A 15,395-nucleotide genomic window follows, 5' to 3' on the forward strand; every position below is an offset into this window, starting at 1 on the left:
AGCTCCAAAAGCGTATTTCAGAGTGTGGGCTATGTCAGAAATGGCTTTGTGGAATGGGCCATGTGGCTTCACGAAACTTCCGAAGTTTAGTTAATTACTTAAGTCGGTAGTTTTTTTTTGCTCGAGTCCAACAGGGTGTGTTTCTTGGAAAAACGAAGGCAATGTTATTTTATAGTATGATGCTTCAGCCAAAAAACTTCAGTTCCGTGAAAGAGGAAGTTGTGTAGAGACTGCCTTGGCAACAGATTACCTCATGTAAGAGCAGCGTCGTTAAAACTGTGCATAAGGATTGGCTTACAGATAGATTACACAACACAATGATTAACTTTAAATTGGTTTAAAATATAGCTTATGTGTTCAATACTGTAGATATTTCCGCATATATCTTTTATTTTAACGCAACGAGGCATTGTCGTCATTTTAATTTGGTTAAATTGAAAACACAGTCTGATCTATGATCTCTTTCTCGGCGTGTGAAGGCAATCGACCGAAATTTAGTCAAATAGAATATTACACTTCAAAAAAACAATGCAAACAACATGTAGCTATATATACACATTGACCAAAAAACAAAACAAAAAGCACGAATAAATGATTCAGAATCATCACAGACCTTAAAAGAAAGAACAGTAGACCAGATGTATATACGCATCGTTAAAGTGTCCCAACATGAAGCTCTAAAAGTATAACTTTCTATTTTTGTGATGTTGCATGACCGAGATATATCGCAGGTCAATGTAAACCAAATCGCTCACTCCGAGAAAAAAGCGCGGCCATGTTTTCACTTTTAACCAGGCACGGGTTATTTCTATGACCCGAGGAGGCAGCTGTTTCCGCTTACGTCACCCTAATGCTGTTCTGTATTTTAAACATGTGAATTTTGAATGTTGAATAATATGGTTAGCAAATCACGTCAGAAAAAAATGTCTGTGTCCATTTAGGTCTGTTTCTACCCCTTCATAAATAAAAAATAAATTTATTATTTGTCTTTCTTTTAACGTTGATTGATTTCTATTATAATAAAATAATTAAGGGGTGTAGCACATTTTTATAGGTATGAAGTCCGTACATGTAGAACAGGCACCTGACTCATAAAGTAGATTTACTGTACTTTTGTTTAAACTAAAATGAAAGATTTGACCTCTTTCGCTGGGTTAATTGCCCTTTCCTCGAAAGAATTCCATTTGGATTGACCCTTGAGTTCCATGATCTTGACAGTGTTTAGAATTCCTTGTGGTTAATCCTTTTAGTAAATGAGAAGCTGCCATGCCTCACATACCAATTTGTATGTTTAGATCTAACCATGGTATTTTGTGTACTGGAAATCTGCTGAATTTGATCTTGTGTTTATCACTTCTGTTATATACACTGTTTTCTAGTTTCCCCGAGCAGCTAAGACACTGATATGCTTGTAAATATTGTCAAGATTGTTTAGGCAGACGAGAAAATGGTTTTTATATTCCCGCATTCAAATAAAGTGGGAAGTGGTGTGCTTCATTATTATATAGCTGTGATAGTCTTGTTGGAAGAGAAGAGCTGTAGAACTCTGGCTACTGGGTCAGCTGTGGAATGCTGAGGGTTGTGACTTCTAACAGCTGAAGACACATTATCCGGGTCACTGTACTTCCCCCATCCCGTCTCTTTGGGATCCCACTGCTACCACCAAGCACCCCGCGGGGTAACTGAAGACGTGTGTTTACATAGGCCATACTGATAGGTGCTAGGGATGGCCAACAAGTGGTTTCGAAGAATCTCATACTTTCTGCCGAGATTGTTGAGCAAGTGACGTCGGAAGTGTTATGCAGCTGGGAAAGAGATTTAAGGGAAATTTTGTGGAAATCGGACAGGATAGAGCATTTCTGCCGTCACTCATGTAGATTCGGTTTAATGCTGGCTAAGTAGATCCACAGTTAGATGCCCGAATTCTCAACGACTCTCACAAAGCAGCATGGTTGAGTTCTCTCGGGTACTGGTGTATGTACATACCTTAGGGTTTGTCCTGTACTGGGTATCCAGTCCTGTCGTAGCCAACTCAAACAGCTGGGATGCACACGACGCGGAAGAGGAAGATGGTTTTACAAATCCTCTTCACCCGACATACTACAGGGAGCTTGATGAGGACAACCCTCTCTTTAAAGTGGAGCATCAAGGGGCTGTGCTTAGAAAACATGTCCAGACTTTGAAAAACACAGATAATAAGCAGGTAGAGGTGGTGTTTTTAGTAGACAGCTCTGCCAGTGTAGGAGCGAACAATTTTCGCGACGAATTAAAGTTTGTCAAGAAACTCTTATCGGATTTTACTGTAGACGAGAACAACACGAGAGTGTCTCTGGTAACATTTTCTTCTCGGTCCAAAGTGATACGCCATGTGGACTACATTAGTCGACCGTCCAGAGATCAGCACAAATGTTCCCTGCTACAAGACGACCTGCCGAAGATCCGGTACACTGGAGGTGGCACTTACACACTTGGAGCATTTCGAGAAGCTAAGGTACTTCAGACTATCTCGGTATACATGCAGGGCTATTAGACCGCTATATTTCATATAACTTCTTAAACGTATTCGGCTCTATTTAATGATTCCTCTTACACTGTATATGCGCTATGCTGAGGCGCTACTAACTGCAAATATGAAGCAGTATTTATAATCACCTATATAGAACGCCATTCAGCTTGTAGACAACAAGTATTAAAATCGGATGTTCTGATACACGACCTTCTTAAGTGTTAAACATTTTGACTGTTCACATATGGGCACTCATAAACACCGCATCCAATAAGATCTTCTGAAGGAGTCTTGTGAACCGAATATAGGACTTTTTATATCAGTGACCAATAAGACCCATTTCTTCAAAGCTCTGTCCCCTTTTCTCCCATCATAATTCTGGTCGCTGTCGTACAAATGAAATATTCTTGAGTACGGCGTAAAACGCCAATCAATTACTCGCTTTCTCGCTCGTTCGAGGGGCCTCCGTGACGGAGTGGTTAGCTAGCGCGCTATAGCTCAGTGCAGTGACTGGAGCCTACCTTCAATGAGTTCAAACCAAGCTGGTTTGCTCTCCTATTGTACGTGGGAAGTCTGGCTGCTTACCTCTCCGGTTGTAGGTGGGAAGGTCCATCAGCAACCTGCAGATGGTCGTGGTTTTCCCCTGGGCTCAGTTTCCACCTCCATAACGCTGACCGACGTCGTTTATAGGTGAAATATTTTTGAGTAAGACATAAAACTCCAAACAAATAAATAATATCTCATTTGTTCTTTACAATCATATTAGCCTATCATTTTAACGACTGTATTTTACCTGAAAGTTTAGGTAGTCTTTAATTTTGGTTGAACTTATATCGTTTATGATTTGTATCTGTTAGCAAGGATGGTACTGATGCAGTACGCCACACCCAATTTTAACTGGGGTAGACTCGACACTGTCCATTACAGCAAGCTGTATAAATTGTACAAGACTAAAAGAGACAGCTCTGTATTTAAGTGAATGGTTGTCATAGCATTGGAGATTGGTTCAATCTACACATGACTATGTTTACAGTGATTCAGGTATGTTTGGCATGTAATGCTCGCATCTACCCTCATCAGGAGTCCACGACAAAGATAAAGTTAGCATATGCTATAATTTGAATTTACGCACGGTTTGACGTAGGTTCTTGTCTCTACGAAGAGGAAATATTTAATCTTTATTTCCTTCAGTCAGATGCCAGTATTTATTAAGGATGTTCATAATATTCCATTGACGGTTGTGATCAGAGGTTATAAACCTTGTTTGTTTGTTGCACACGACTTTGGTACTCTTCCTTTTCCGGAGGAGTGTCATAGGACAGTCCTCAAATTTCACGTTGTTGACACTGGAATCAACTTCAGTTTCCGAGTATTCACTGATGAGCAATTTAGATTTGAAGAGTGCCGATTTCTTAAAGAAATCCAGCGCTTTGCTGCAGCTACGACAGTACCTGGTGATTTCACCGCTGATAAATACTTTTCATATGATATTATTCTCTGTGATGTAAATGTTCCATTTTCCAGTTAATTAGATCAATATATAGCTAACCAATCAACGTAGACACCAATCTCACCGTTTCATGCATATTTGTCTTTAATAGCGGTCCCGCTTAATCCGGGCCTAGGGGCTGTACGGGGGTTTACATTCATTATATCAACATGGCGCCATCGCGAACAAGCAGTTCTAGTCAATGTACGACTGAGATACATACTAAACATGGAAATTATGCATAGAATATCGAATCCCTTCACACACACATGCTTTATATATTGTTTCTCACTTATTCCTTTGGGAACTGCTGTTTTAGCTGGTTTTCTAAATGTATCATGCGAATCTTGACTTGGAGCACCTCTTCAAGCATGGTCCACGAGTGGTATACTATGTCTGCATTCGCGCCTATATTCTACTACAGCATTACATCAGGTATGTAGTCGTTATCTGACCAATTAGGGACGATATACCAATTAACAACCAAATTATACATTCAGTTTATACCTAAAGAACATGACTGGCAATCCATAATAAAACTTGTTACACGAAATATAGCCTCTGTATGTCGCTTGTTGTATCGCACGTACTCAACAGTCTGAATCCTGAATGTCCTTCATAAAGCACTTAACAAAGAAAATGAAGCCAAAGCAACCTTTTGTTTCCAGTGCAATAGACAGGATGTTCGTGTTAAAGTAACCGATGTCGTGTTTTTAAGCACGACAAAAATGTGTTGAACTATCTCAATGCAACCAAACTATTCACATCCAATGTGGGCCGTACACTCACTGGCATGAAAAACCTTTCGAAGGGAGAAAAGAAGTCTCTTAATAAATTACGCACGCTTATACGAAAGTTGATAAGAACAATACCACTGTAATACATAATGTCTCTGATTACATTAAGGAGGCAAATAGGTATCTATATGATCGTATTCAATACCAGGAAATCGGAATGATTGACCTCAGTATCACGAAATCCAAAGTACACACGATTGAACGTGAACTATTCAACACAAAACAAATTGCTAAACGGTGTCATGAATTTCTCTCTGGTATTTCCTGCCGCATGCCAACACTATATGTTCTACCCAAAATCCACAAAATTGAAGAGGTGCTTGATGAACCGGACCCTACTAGCCCGGTGCTCCATACGGAGCTTAGCATCCCTGGAAAACCCACCATTTCCCAGAGTGGAGAACCAACGGAAAACCTTGGGCGTTTTTCTTGACTATTTCCTCTTACCTACCAATCATATCAATCTAACTGAAGGACTGCACGTCCTGGGTATCGTGCTCTTAATTGCGTATGATATAACGTCGCTTTACACCAATCTCAGTTTCTCACAGATAATGCGTGCACTTGAAGCCGACCTGTCCCTTTCGCATGACATCGAATACGATATCAATCACCCGTGTGATCAGTCACTCTTAAAAATTTCTGACCTTATTCTAAACTCTAATGAGTTTAACTTTAACGACAAACCGTACAAGCAGATAGTGGGCGACCCTCAGGGTGCAGTCCCCTCCCCTGAACTTTGCGACATTGTTCAGGATCTGATTGATGTGCCTGGAAATGGCAAATTTCCGCATCTCAATAGCATAATCTTTCTGGACATCTCTATCTTTAAGGGAGAGAAATTCAAGCGGGATTCGATCCTTGATCTGAAATGCTACTCAAAGTCCACCTAAACGTACCAATATCTACACAGGGTCTCGTCACACCACAAATCCTTCTTTACATCTTTTATCAAAATAGGACCACTAAAGGCCGCAAATATTGCGCACATGAACAAAGATTACAGTGTTATTGAGCACGTTTCTTCTTCCTTGTTTTAATTTTGATATATAGGCTACTCACGACGAGGTGTATAATGCTTTTCACGTTCTATGCATGCAGAAAGTCCTGCGACACGCCCGGCCAACTGCAACAAAAGCGGTATTTCTAATAACAGATGGATTCTCCAACGGTGGCGATCCCAGACCGGAAGCACGAGCTCTGAGGGAAAAGGGAGTCAAAATATTTACGTTTGGGATACGAAATGGAAATGTTAAAGAACTGCATCATATGGCGTCGGACCCCAAAAATGAGACGTGTTATATTCTGGATAGCTTCGAGGAATTCGAGGCGATGGCAAGAAGAGCTCTCCATGAAGGTATACGATAGTAATGCCTATAACGATAGTTCGTCTATATATATATATTATATATCAGATTCTGAAATGCAGACGTGTAACTCTACGACCTCATAATATCATATATAGTGGTCATAGAAGTGTTGAATTATGATAACGGAAAACACCGTAGGCGATGATAATGATATGAGCCATCTTTACATATATTTCTTTACATATATTCTTTATATGCGACCATGTATGTCATCTAAATTGTCTGTGCAAGTTTGTTGAGACAGTAGTTTACTGAGTGCCTATACCTGCAAAACAGCATGCATGTGATATAATAAAAGACTTAGATAATGTGATACAGAGAGTGAAACTAGAGCAGTGACGCGGGAGCGATTATTGGCAAACGATCACACATAACCGGTGAAATACGGCCTCTTTTCAAGTTTATCTGAGTTACGGTCAGAGCACTGACATTAGTGTGATAGCTGGCAAAATGGTCACACAAACTGGTGAAATGCGGCATCTGACAAATTAACCTCAGCTAGGGTTTTGTTCATGTAAATGCTTAAACAGCATGAAATTACAAGCCCTCTGCTTAAGCAGGGAAGAAAAATGCAGTGATGTCAGACGTCACATTTAACAGACAATAACATTATAAGAATGCAAAGGGACGAGGCCTGGAGGATGCTTAATCCACCTGCAGAATCCTGGGTTATGCAGGAGTACAATATAAGTCTTATGATGTCTTTCTTCATGCCTTTGCCCGCCAACTATGGATTTACCTGTGATATGCTATTACATGCAGATCTTCACTCAGGACGTTACTTGTTCGAGAAACGGCGAAAATGTGGTCGTTTGTGTGAAGAGGGCACTATGTGCTGTGACGAAAGAGCGAACTGCATGTGTGGGACGTACACTGGCCAGTACCAGTGTGTGTGTCCCGCGGGTCATTATGGCAGCGGGCTCGTTGGCGATTGCATACGTAAGTTATAGCAGCAATCACACACGGTAGCTAGAATATGATTCGTGGTGGTAAAAATCATGAAAGGAAAAACCTTTCCGATAACATCTTTTAAATGTGTGATATTGCCAGTCGACATGTTGAAAGATTTATATATAAGTTGGATGTTTTGTAAATCATCTAAATACACGTGCAATTAATATATGCCTCAAATCCCTACAAATATCTATTTTCTTTGTGAAATTTATTGTAGCAGAGCGTTATATTATAAGAGTAGAATACGTTCTAACAGCACTCAGGCAATATGCTTTCTGTTAAATGAACAAATTTTTAGTGAAATTTCAAATTTTGAATGAAATCATTTTTGATGTGTATTTATTCTTCGTTATGCTTGATGGCACAATTGGTTTTGCAGTATATCTAAGCTCTCAAGATCATAATTCTGATTTCCTGAACAGGGTGTAGGGTTGGGAATCTTTTCCTTGTAAAATTACTCAGTGTCCCATCATTCGTGTTGAATTGGTATGCTTTCAGCTTGCCCATCGGGCACATACAAGCCAAGAAGTATTCCTGGATCCGACGTCACGTGTCTACCGTGCCCAGATGAAAATCATATCACCGAACCAGGTAGCACCAACTTAAAGCAGTGCACCTGCAAGACAGGATTCAGGAGTGTTGATAATCACAAATGTGCAGGTATTTAATATCTAACTACATTGATGACACCCTTTAAAACACGATTGTGTCCTGTTTTATGGCATTTTGTTAACTTGGTAGCCTTAATCGGTACATATACTGTAATTGGAACGGCATCTGCATGAGTTAAAAAATCCAAGAGATCTGACGAAATTATGTTACTATATTTCTCAGCGAATTACTCACATTAACACGAACATAAGAATGGTTTTGTAATGTGAAGCCATAATGTTTAACACAATGCATATATTTATGGTCGCAGTTGAGTGTTTGTGTTTTGCTTACATTTGTCTCCTTCTCTTGAAGATTTCTTGAAGACAAACATTTCACTGTGGTCCTCCTGCATGGTTATGATGAGGTTTTTTGATGATTTTTGTCTTTTTGTACATCAAATTGAAGTAATCTTCCGATTTCATGCAAGCATGTAGCAGCTATAGGTAAATTAAATTTTCCACCAAAACGCTGGACGGTATATAAGAAGATATAGGCGACCGGGAACACCGATCACAGACTTACTTTTGATTCCCTGTATCTAAGAGAACATGGTGTTTTCGAGAAATCAAAAATCTTTCTTACAGAACTGCCAAACGAAAAGTGTCTATATTATCCGATATCTAATGTAGAATACTGTATGTTTTTAGGTCTATACCGGCATCTGTTCTTGGAACTGTATTGCCATATATGTTTGAACCAACGCATATTCGCTTCTATGTATGCCCATGTCAATGGTTAGCACATTTACAACTTATACCCTTGCCCATTGTATAGACAGGACAATGCAAAGTTTGTTATTTATTCTTTCTACACTTAATTTGAATACCGTTATTAGACAACGGAAAAAAGGTTTTAGGACCGCGGCGTGCCTTAATTTGGTGCAGCTTACAATCTGCTGTTGGACAAGGAATTTTATTGCTCGTGGGAACTTGGTGAGAGTATATCACTCGACACCGTTTGTAAGGTCCCTTGTCTTCCACGTACCTATGATGTGGAAATCTGTAGGCCTATATGTTACACGTGTAAAAGTTCGTTAGTATTGTCTACTAGAGGTCGGTGGTTGCAAGTAAGGCCGTGGTTAGGGTCTTAAGTAAAATTGCTACCGGGATGGTCACCGTCATTTATCTTCATTCCATGTTTAACGTAGATAGAAAAACTCTCCAAGGCGTTCTCAAGTAGCAACAGGCATTTATTATACATAAGAACATGGGAGTGACCAGACTCTGAGGTCCTTACAGGTCAACTCCCTAACCCTTGTCTTCTCTTTGAGAAACAACCATATTTATAATACAATATTTTGTTTACTTAACTATTAGTAACAGTTGCTGGTTTCAGGTATAAACTTGTATTTTAATTGACATGTGTGTACACAGCTTGTCTGTAACTCGTTTATTAGTAATGTACATGAATTATTAGGATGATCAGTATATAGCAGGTCATACAAGCATGGGGAAGTTTCTGAATATGGCTTTAAAACAGTAAACCAGTTGCAACCAATCACTCAGACGTTAACAATATTTCATTTTTGATGCTGTCGGTTAAATAAGCCTGTAGGCTAGTTATATGACCATATATAATTAACACCGACCGGTATTTAATATTTGGTATGCTTATAAATTTTAAAAAAGTACAGCCTATGTCTTTCTATGTCCCACCTTCTGGAAGTAGTTCTAGATGATTTTGTGAAGTCAGCTATCATTTCATTTTCCTGTTTTCATTATACTATGTATACAGACGTATTCATGTCTCTTGTTAGTCTTCAGAAGAAGAAGAAAAGCGCAATGGTACGAAGGGGTCCTTCTAGTTAAAACTCATTCAATGCTTGCAGTAATATGTTACATATGTGCTGATTTTCACTTTTATATCAGTGCTTCAGTGCCCTGTCTTATCTCCTCCCGACAACGGCTACTTTGTTCAAGACCAGTGCGACAGTGTATTTAACGCCGCATGCGGCATACGGTGTCATCCAGGTTACGAGCTCCACGGCAGCAGCTTGAGAATTTGTTTGGAAAACGGCAGCTGGACTGGGACTAAACCAGAATGCAGGAGTAAGACAATCAACTTACGATTGATCTCATGTAGTGTACCTGAATAAATATATAAATAATATATAGTGTACCCTGGACATTAAGATTTGAGAGAGGAAAGGGCGCGTAGAGTTATGTCCCCTGGAACAATGTAACACAGGTGGCGCAGATTTTGGCATACGAAGAGAAACTGTTCAGGTGGAAGGTTTTGTAATTTCCAAACTGTTTTAAGATATTTCTTTCCCAATGGTCAGTAGAATAGGAATCCAATGTCGCTGGCCTTAGATGGATAGGAACACAGTCATACAGTTATTGCTATTGCTGTGGTCAGTTTTTTTTGCGACAGAAAAATTTTACGTTGGTAATGTTATGACATTCATGTGGTTAAGAAACATATCCTGTCTAGGTTGGCTGTAATAATGTCACATTGGCTTGTTTCAGTGAAAACATGTCCACCTTTAGTATCACCAAAGAATGGAAACATGATATGCACTCGAGACGACTTCTCGTACAAAACCATCTGCAGATTTACATGTGACGAAGGCTACAAGCTGGTTGGATCAAGAAAACGTAGTTGTCTGGCCATTGCATTCTGGACGGGGATTACTACACGATGTAGAGGTTTGAACTGATATCTTCAAAATTCAGTATTATGCTTCGGTTTAAGTAAGGTACTATACCATTAAACTCTCCTTTGAGCTTAAAAGGTATCTTCCGCTGTGTACCATAGATTGCTGTGAGTCAGTATTATAATAAACCAAGGTCCTGTTAAAGTCCTTTTATTTGTTAACTACATTAACAGTCCATATCTCCTATGTTATATGCATTTGTATATGTAGACTTTTGTGTCATGCTGAAACACGTCACCTGCATATAAATAAATATATCTATGATGTTTTAAATATTAAAAATAAAACTCGGTGAAAACATGGTGAATATTTACTGTATCATTTAGAAATTACTTGCCAGCCACTGCCAAAGATTAAAGATGGGAAAGTTCTTCCTGAGCGATGCACAGATAAGGAGGTCTGGTTTGGGATCACTTGTCACATGAGCTGTCACCTTGGTTATACACTTGTCGGGCCACATACAAAACTATGCACTCCTGAGGGAACCTGGACACCAGAGTCTGGCGATCACCTTAATGAATGTGTGGGTGAGTAGAACCTGACTTAAATTGAAATTCTGGGGTCTATGTGGCAGAGCGGTTAGTGAGCTAATGCTGCAGAATAACTCACTAGCCTCTCACCATGATTGCTGTGAGTTCAAGTCCAGCCAATGTTGGCTTCCTCTTCATTTGTATGGGAAGGTCTGTAAGCAACCTTCTCATCAGTGCCTCTACCCTATTTCCTCCCACCAAAATACTCATTATTAAATATTTTTGATGATGAGATTCTCAAGTATAGCAAGGAAACATGAAATAAATAAATAAATAAATGCAGTGACGGTTCATATTGTCATGATGGACATGACACTGTAAGTAAAAACCTTTTTATTCTGGATGCAAATGCATTGTTTTGGTGTATTTGTGGTTAAATTTCGCTGTTAACATGCCATATGTTAACTGTTGTATACCAAATTGTGTACTCATAAATCAGGATTCCTTCTTTAACACAGCAACAGTGTGTGAACCTGGCTTTTACCAGTGAATGACATAATTAGGTTTTAGTATAATTTTTGTAGAACTAGAGGAGAATCATAAATTACATGGGTTACTTTGAGTTTATGACACCTCAGATTAAGTTAAAAAAATACCTTGATCGACGTGTAAGTTTTGCACATTTAACTCATTCTGTGATTCTCATTGTTTGTTAGTGATGATTGCATGTTTTGGTTATGTGTTATTTTCTCATTTCATGAAAATTAATGGGAGGATTAAGTTCCCTTGTTCCCTTGAGTATGTGAGACACTTTTTATTGGGGCATATTTTTGGATCATAAGATTGATTTTTGTACATCAGTAAACAGGTGAGTATACAATGTTGTCTGCTGTATAATTATCAAAAGTAGGTTTGACAGGCATTATGATCGTCTTGCTCATTTTTTTTTAAATTTCAGACACACGTGAACCGCTGTTGTTTTGTCCTCCCGATATAGAGACGGAGTCAGACGCTGAGCAAGACTCAGCCCTGATCACTTGGCAAAGCCCAGTTGCGATTGATAACTCTGGGTACATTCCAAGTATATCTGCAGAACCAGCAGTTATTTCCCCTTCCCCGTTTCCAATAGGTGTTACCAATGTCAACTACACTGCTGAAGACTTAAACAAGAACCAGGCATCTTGTTCTTTCACTGTCCGTGTCATAGGTGAGCCATACTCAAGATTAAAACCTCCAAGCTCCTGATGACCAATAAAGCCTGTTGCACACATACGTATCTCTGGTTGCTTGAAACTGGATATAGAGTCTCCAGGGGCTGAGAATCCTGAAAGAACCCTTTCTCTGTAGTTCAGGAATATAGGATGTTCTGTCATTCGTGACTGGGCTCTAATGTTTAATTTCCGGATATGAAGTTGCTTGCCACATTAGATCTGGGATTGGTTTATTTGCATGATGCATTCATTCACTGCATTCGCTGAATTCATGCGAATTCAGGCAAAAAGGCTGTTCCCATAAAAAAATTTTTTTTTTTTTACATTTGTACATTTTTTGGGCTAATCTTGTAATAGTGCTTTGCTAAACAAAAATGGAGGCCACGTAGTATGGACTTACTGATGTGGGTAAGAGACTTCATTTTGTTGGTAGCTGGAGATGCTGAAACTGGTTAATCAAGATTGCTATCAAGTTGCAGAAGGCTTAATTGGCCAGTAGTGTAAACTATATGAGAACATGCCAGCAGTTTTATAAAATCCGGTATCAAAATGATTTTACAGAGGCTATGAATCGTCTGTTGACTACTCAAACAAAAGATTTAGATGGATTTTCTCCAGCACTGAGCATTTGTTTATTACCTATGCTGCTACATTGTCTATACACTTGAATTTAATCAATCATATTGTTTGTATGACAGACAAGGAACCTCCACGAATAGATCGTTGTGTGTCTCCACCGACGTTCATTACAAAGGCTCAGTATGCAAATGTGACTTGGGATGAACCAATCTTCAGTGACAATTCTCAAGAGGAGGTGACTGTGACGAGTTCCCATGAACCGGGGCCTTTTCCACACGGTGAGGTCTCAGTGGTGTTTGTGGCCGTTGACAGTTCTGGAAACAACAACACATGTACTCTGACTATTGAAGTAAAAGGTATGATACCTCTTCAAGCTGAAGATTACTTTAGTAGAATGCATGTATTCTAAAAAGATGGTTTTTCCTTTTTTGAGATACAGAGATACCTGTCTTAGCAACATTGAGAAAGATAGGTCCTGTGTGAATCTTCTAAATAATTCTCAGTGAAAACGATCTTTTTCAGTAGGTAGTCATTCGCTGTTTACATCAGTTGGTTTTCTGATAATGTCAAACCAAACATCCTAGTAACAACAACATGATCTTTTTTTGATAGGTAGTCATTCACTGTTTGCATCAAGAGGTCTACTGATAATGCAAAACCAAACATCCTAGTATCAACAACTTGATCTTTTTTTTGATAGGTAGTCATTCACTTTTTTCATCCGATGGTCTTTGGATAATGCCAAACCAAATATTCTAGTAACAACATTATTTTTTTTGATAGGTAGTCATTCACTGTTTGCATCAGGTGGTTTCCTGATAATGTCAGACCAAACATCCTAGTAACAACAACATGATCTTTTCTGATAAGTAGTGATGTACTGTATGCATCAGGTGGTTTTCTGATAATGCAAAAATGAAAAGAATAAAAAAACTTGATCTTTTTAGAAAGGTAGTCATTCGCTGTTTACATCAGTTGGTTTTCTGATAATGTCAGACCAAACACCCTAGTAACAACAATTTGATCTTTTTTGATAGGTAGTCATTCATTGTTTACATCAGTTGGTTTTCTGATAATGTCAAACCAAACATCTTAGTAACAACAATTTGATCTTTTTTGATAGGTAGTAATTCACTGTTTGTATCAGGTGGTCTTCTGATAACAAAAAACTTACATATGTTTAGGAATGTGTGGCATATGTCTTTTTTTTATGTTGGTTGGTCTGTGGTTGTTACCAGAGCACAAATGCGTGTTGCCAAAGCCTCCAGTGAATGGTAACCGTACGTGTCAAGAGGACAGTTTTGGTGTGAAGTGTAGGCTGTCCTGTATGAAGGGTTATGACTTTGCCATGCCTGCTGCAGATGAGTATTTCTGCAAGTTTGAAGATGGAATGTGGCTGCCAGAAGACAAATTGCCATTCCAGACTGCTCAGGTTGGTATATTCTTTCCTGCCTCACTGAGGAGAAAACTGGTTAATTTCTGCGTGGGGTGGAATGTTATGTTGAGTGTCTGGTGACCTCATTTTGTCAGACATCTGCAAATACTTTCACACTTCAAATGACAGTAATGCATAACATGCATCAGAAAATTTTTGGTCATTTGGCAGAAGTGTTAACAATGCTTGGTATAATGCATATATGTGAGTTGTGCGATATCATAAAACAAAATTGAGGTCAAAAAAAAAAAATAAAACAAAACAAAACAAAACCCACACATGCTCCACTTTTTCATGTAATAATTTTTGCAAACCAATCGTTAAACAAATTTAAATTATTAAAGAAAGGGACACAACTCAGATTTTCAGTGACAGGTTTTTTTTTCTCAGGAAAAATCAGCTATGAACAGTAGACTTTGAAGAAGTGAGATAGACTTGTTTTAGAATAGACCACTTTTGGTATAACTCAGCAAGAAACATCAGTTAAGCTTGCTCATACATACATGTATACATTGTATTTGGAAGTGGAATTAATGGACTTGAATATTAGTAAATCAAATAGTAATGGTTAATGATGTAATGATGCTGATTATTGAAGTTTATTTTATGCGGAGTAATATACATGTAGAATTCACAATATGTTTGCTGGGACTCATTCCTCTCTGGCCGGACGTGGAAGGTCTACCAGCAATTTGCTGATGGTCCCAGAGCCCAGTTTCTTTGCACCAGATACTGAAACTGATTGTATAAGTGAAATGTTCTTGAGTACGCCATAAAACACCAATCATAAATAAATAGGGAGTTTTACAAATGTTATCCTTTGTTTAGTGTGTGACAGAGTATGGCTAAATAAGTTAAAAATTTATGCATTTGTTATGTGTCTTGATTACAAACTGTACCACAGAAATGCAGGAGCGTGAAGTGAAATCTTCTTTTCTTGCTCTGCAGGTTGGAAAAGTGTCTAAGGATGCCACAAAGCCTGCAACTGTGACCTTTATGGGGCAGGTGTCATGTCGTGAGAGACGTATTCTTAACCGCATGGAGCAAGACTTTGAAGTTTCTGTGTCCAAACGGGTACGTTAACCAAGGTGTGATACAAGTAGATGTCTTGTTCCTGATATTCAGACAGAAATATTGAAAAAGATCAAGTTGATATATGAAATTCTGTATTGAAAACTGTACCATGGTGCATTGTTGATGCCAGATATTTTATTCAGGTGCAGGAATTGTGCACTGAGAATGCAGTTTGCCAGGTAGATCAAGTGGAAACCACC

The 15,395-nt window shown here is 38.8% G+C and overlaps 1 protein-coding gene across 1 annotated transcript in view; it reads left to right on the top strand.

Moving 5' to 3' along the window:
• Positions 1 to 1,739: 1,739 nt before the first annotated feature.
• LOC135470890 (sushi, von Willebrand factor type A, EGF and pentraxin domain-containing protein 1-like) overlaps positions 1,740 to 15,395 on the top strand; it is a 24,516-nt gene continuing 10,860 nt past the window's right edge. Inside the window, exons 1-10 of the mRNA XM_064749939.1 lie at positions 1,740 to 2,491; positions 5,894 to 6,149; positions 6,925 to 7,101; positions 7,615 to 7,776; positions 9,639 to 9,818; positions 10,239 to 10,418; positions 10,753 to 10,953; positions 11,855 to 12,103; positions 12,806 to 13,042; positions 13,925 to 14,118. Of these exons, the coding sequence (XP_064606009.1) occupies positions 1,949 to 2,491; positions 5,894 to 6,149; positions 6,925 to 7,101; positions 7,615 to 7,776; positions 9,639 to 9,818; positions 10,239 to 10,418; positions 10,753 to 10,953; positions 11,855 to 12,103; positions 12,806 to 13,042; positions 13,925 to 14,118 (2,379 nt within the window). The 5' untranslated portion in view covers positions 1,740 to 1,948. The remainder of the gene's footprint in view (positions 2,492 to 5,893; positions 6,150 to 6,924; positions 7,102 to 7,614; positions 7,777 to 9,638; positions 9,819 to 10,238; positions 10,419 to 10,752; positions 10,954 to 11,854; positions 12,104 to 12,805; positions 13,043 to 13,924; positions 14,119 to 15,395) is intronic.

Source organism: Liolophura sinensis, chromosome 7, assembly GCF_032854445.1.
Source record: "Liolophura sinensis isolate JHLJ2023 chromosome 7, CUHK_Ljap_v2, whole genome shotgun sequence".
Lineage (NCBI taxonomy): Eukaryota > Metazoa > Mollusca > Polyplacophora > Chitonida > Chitonidae > Liolophura > Liolophura sinensis.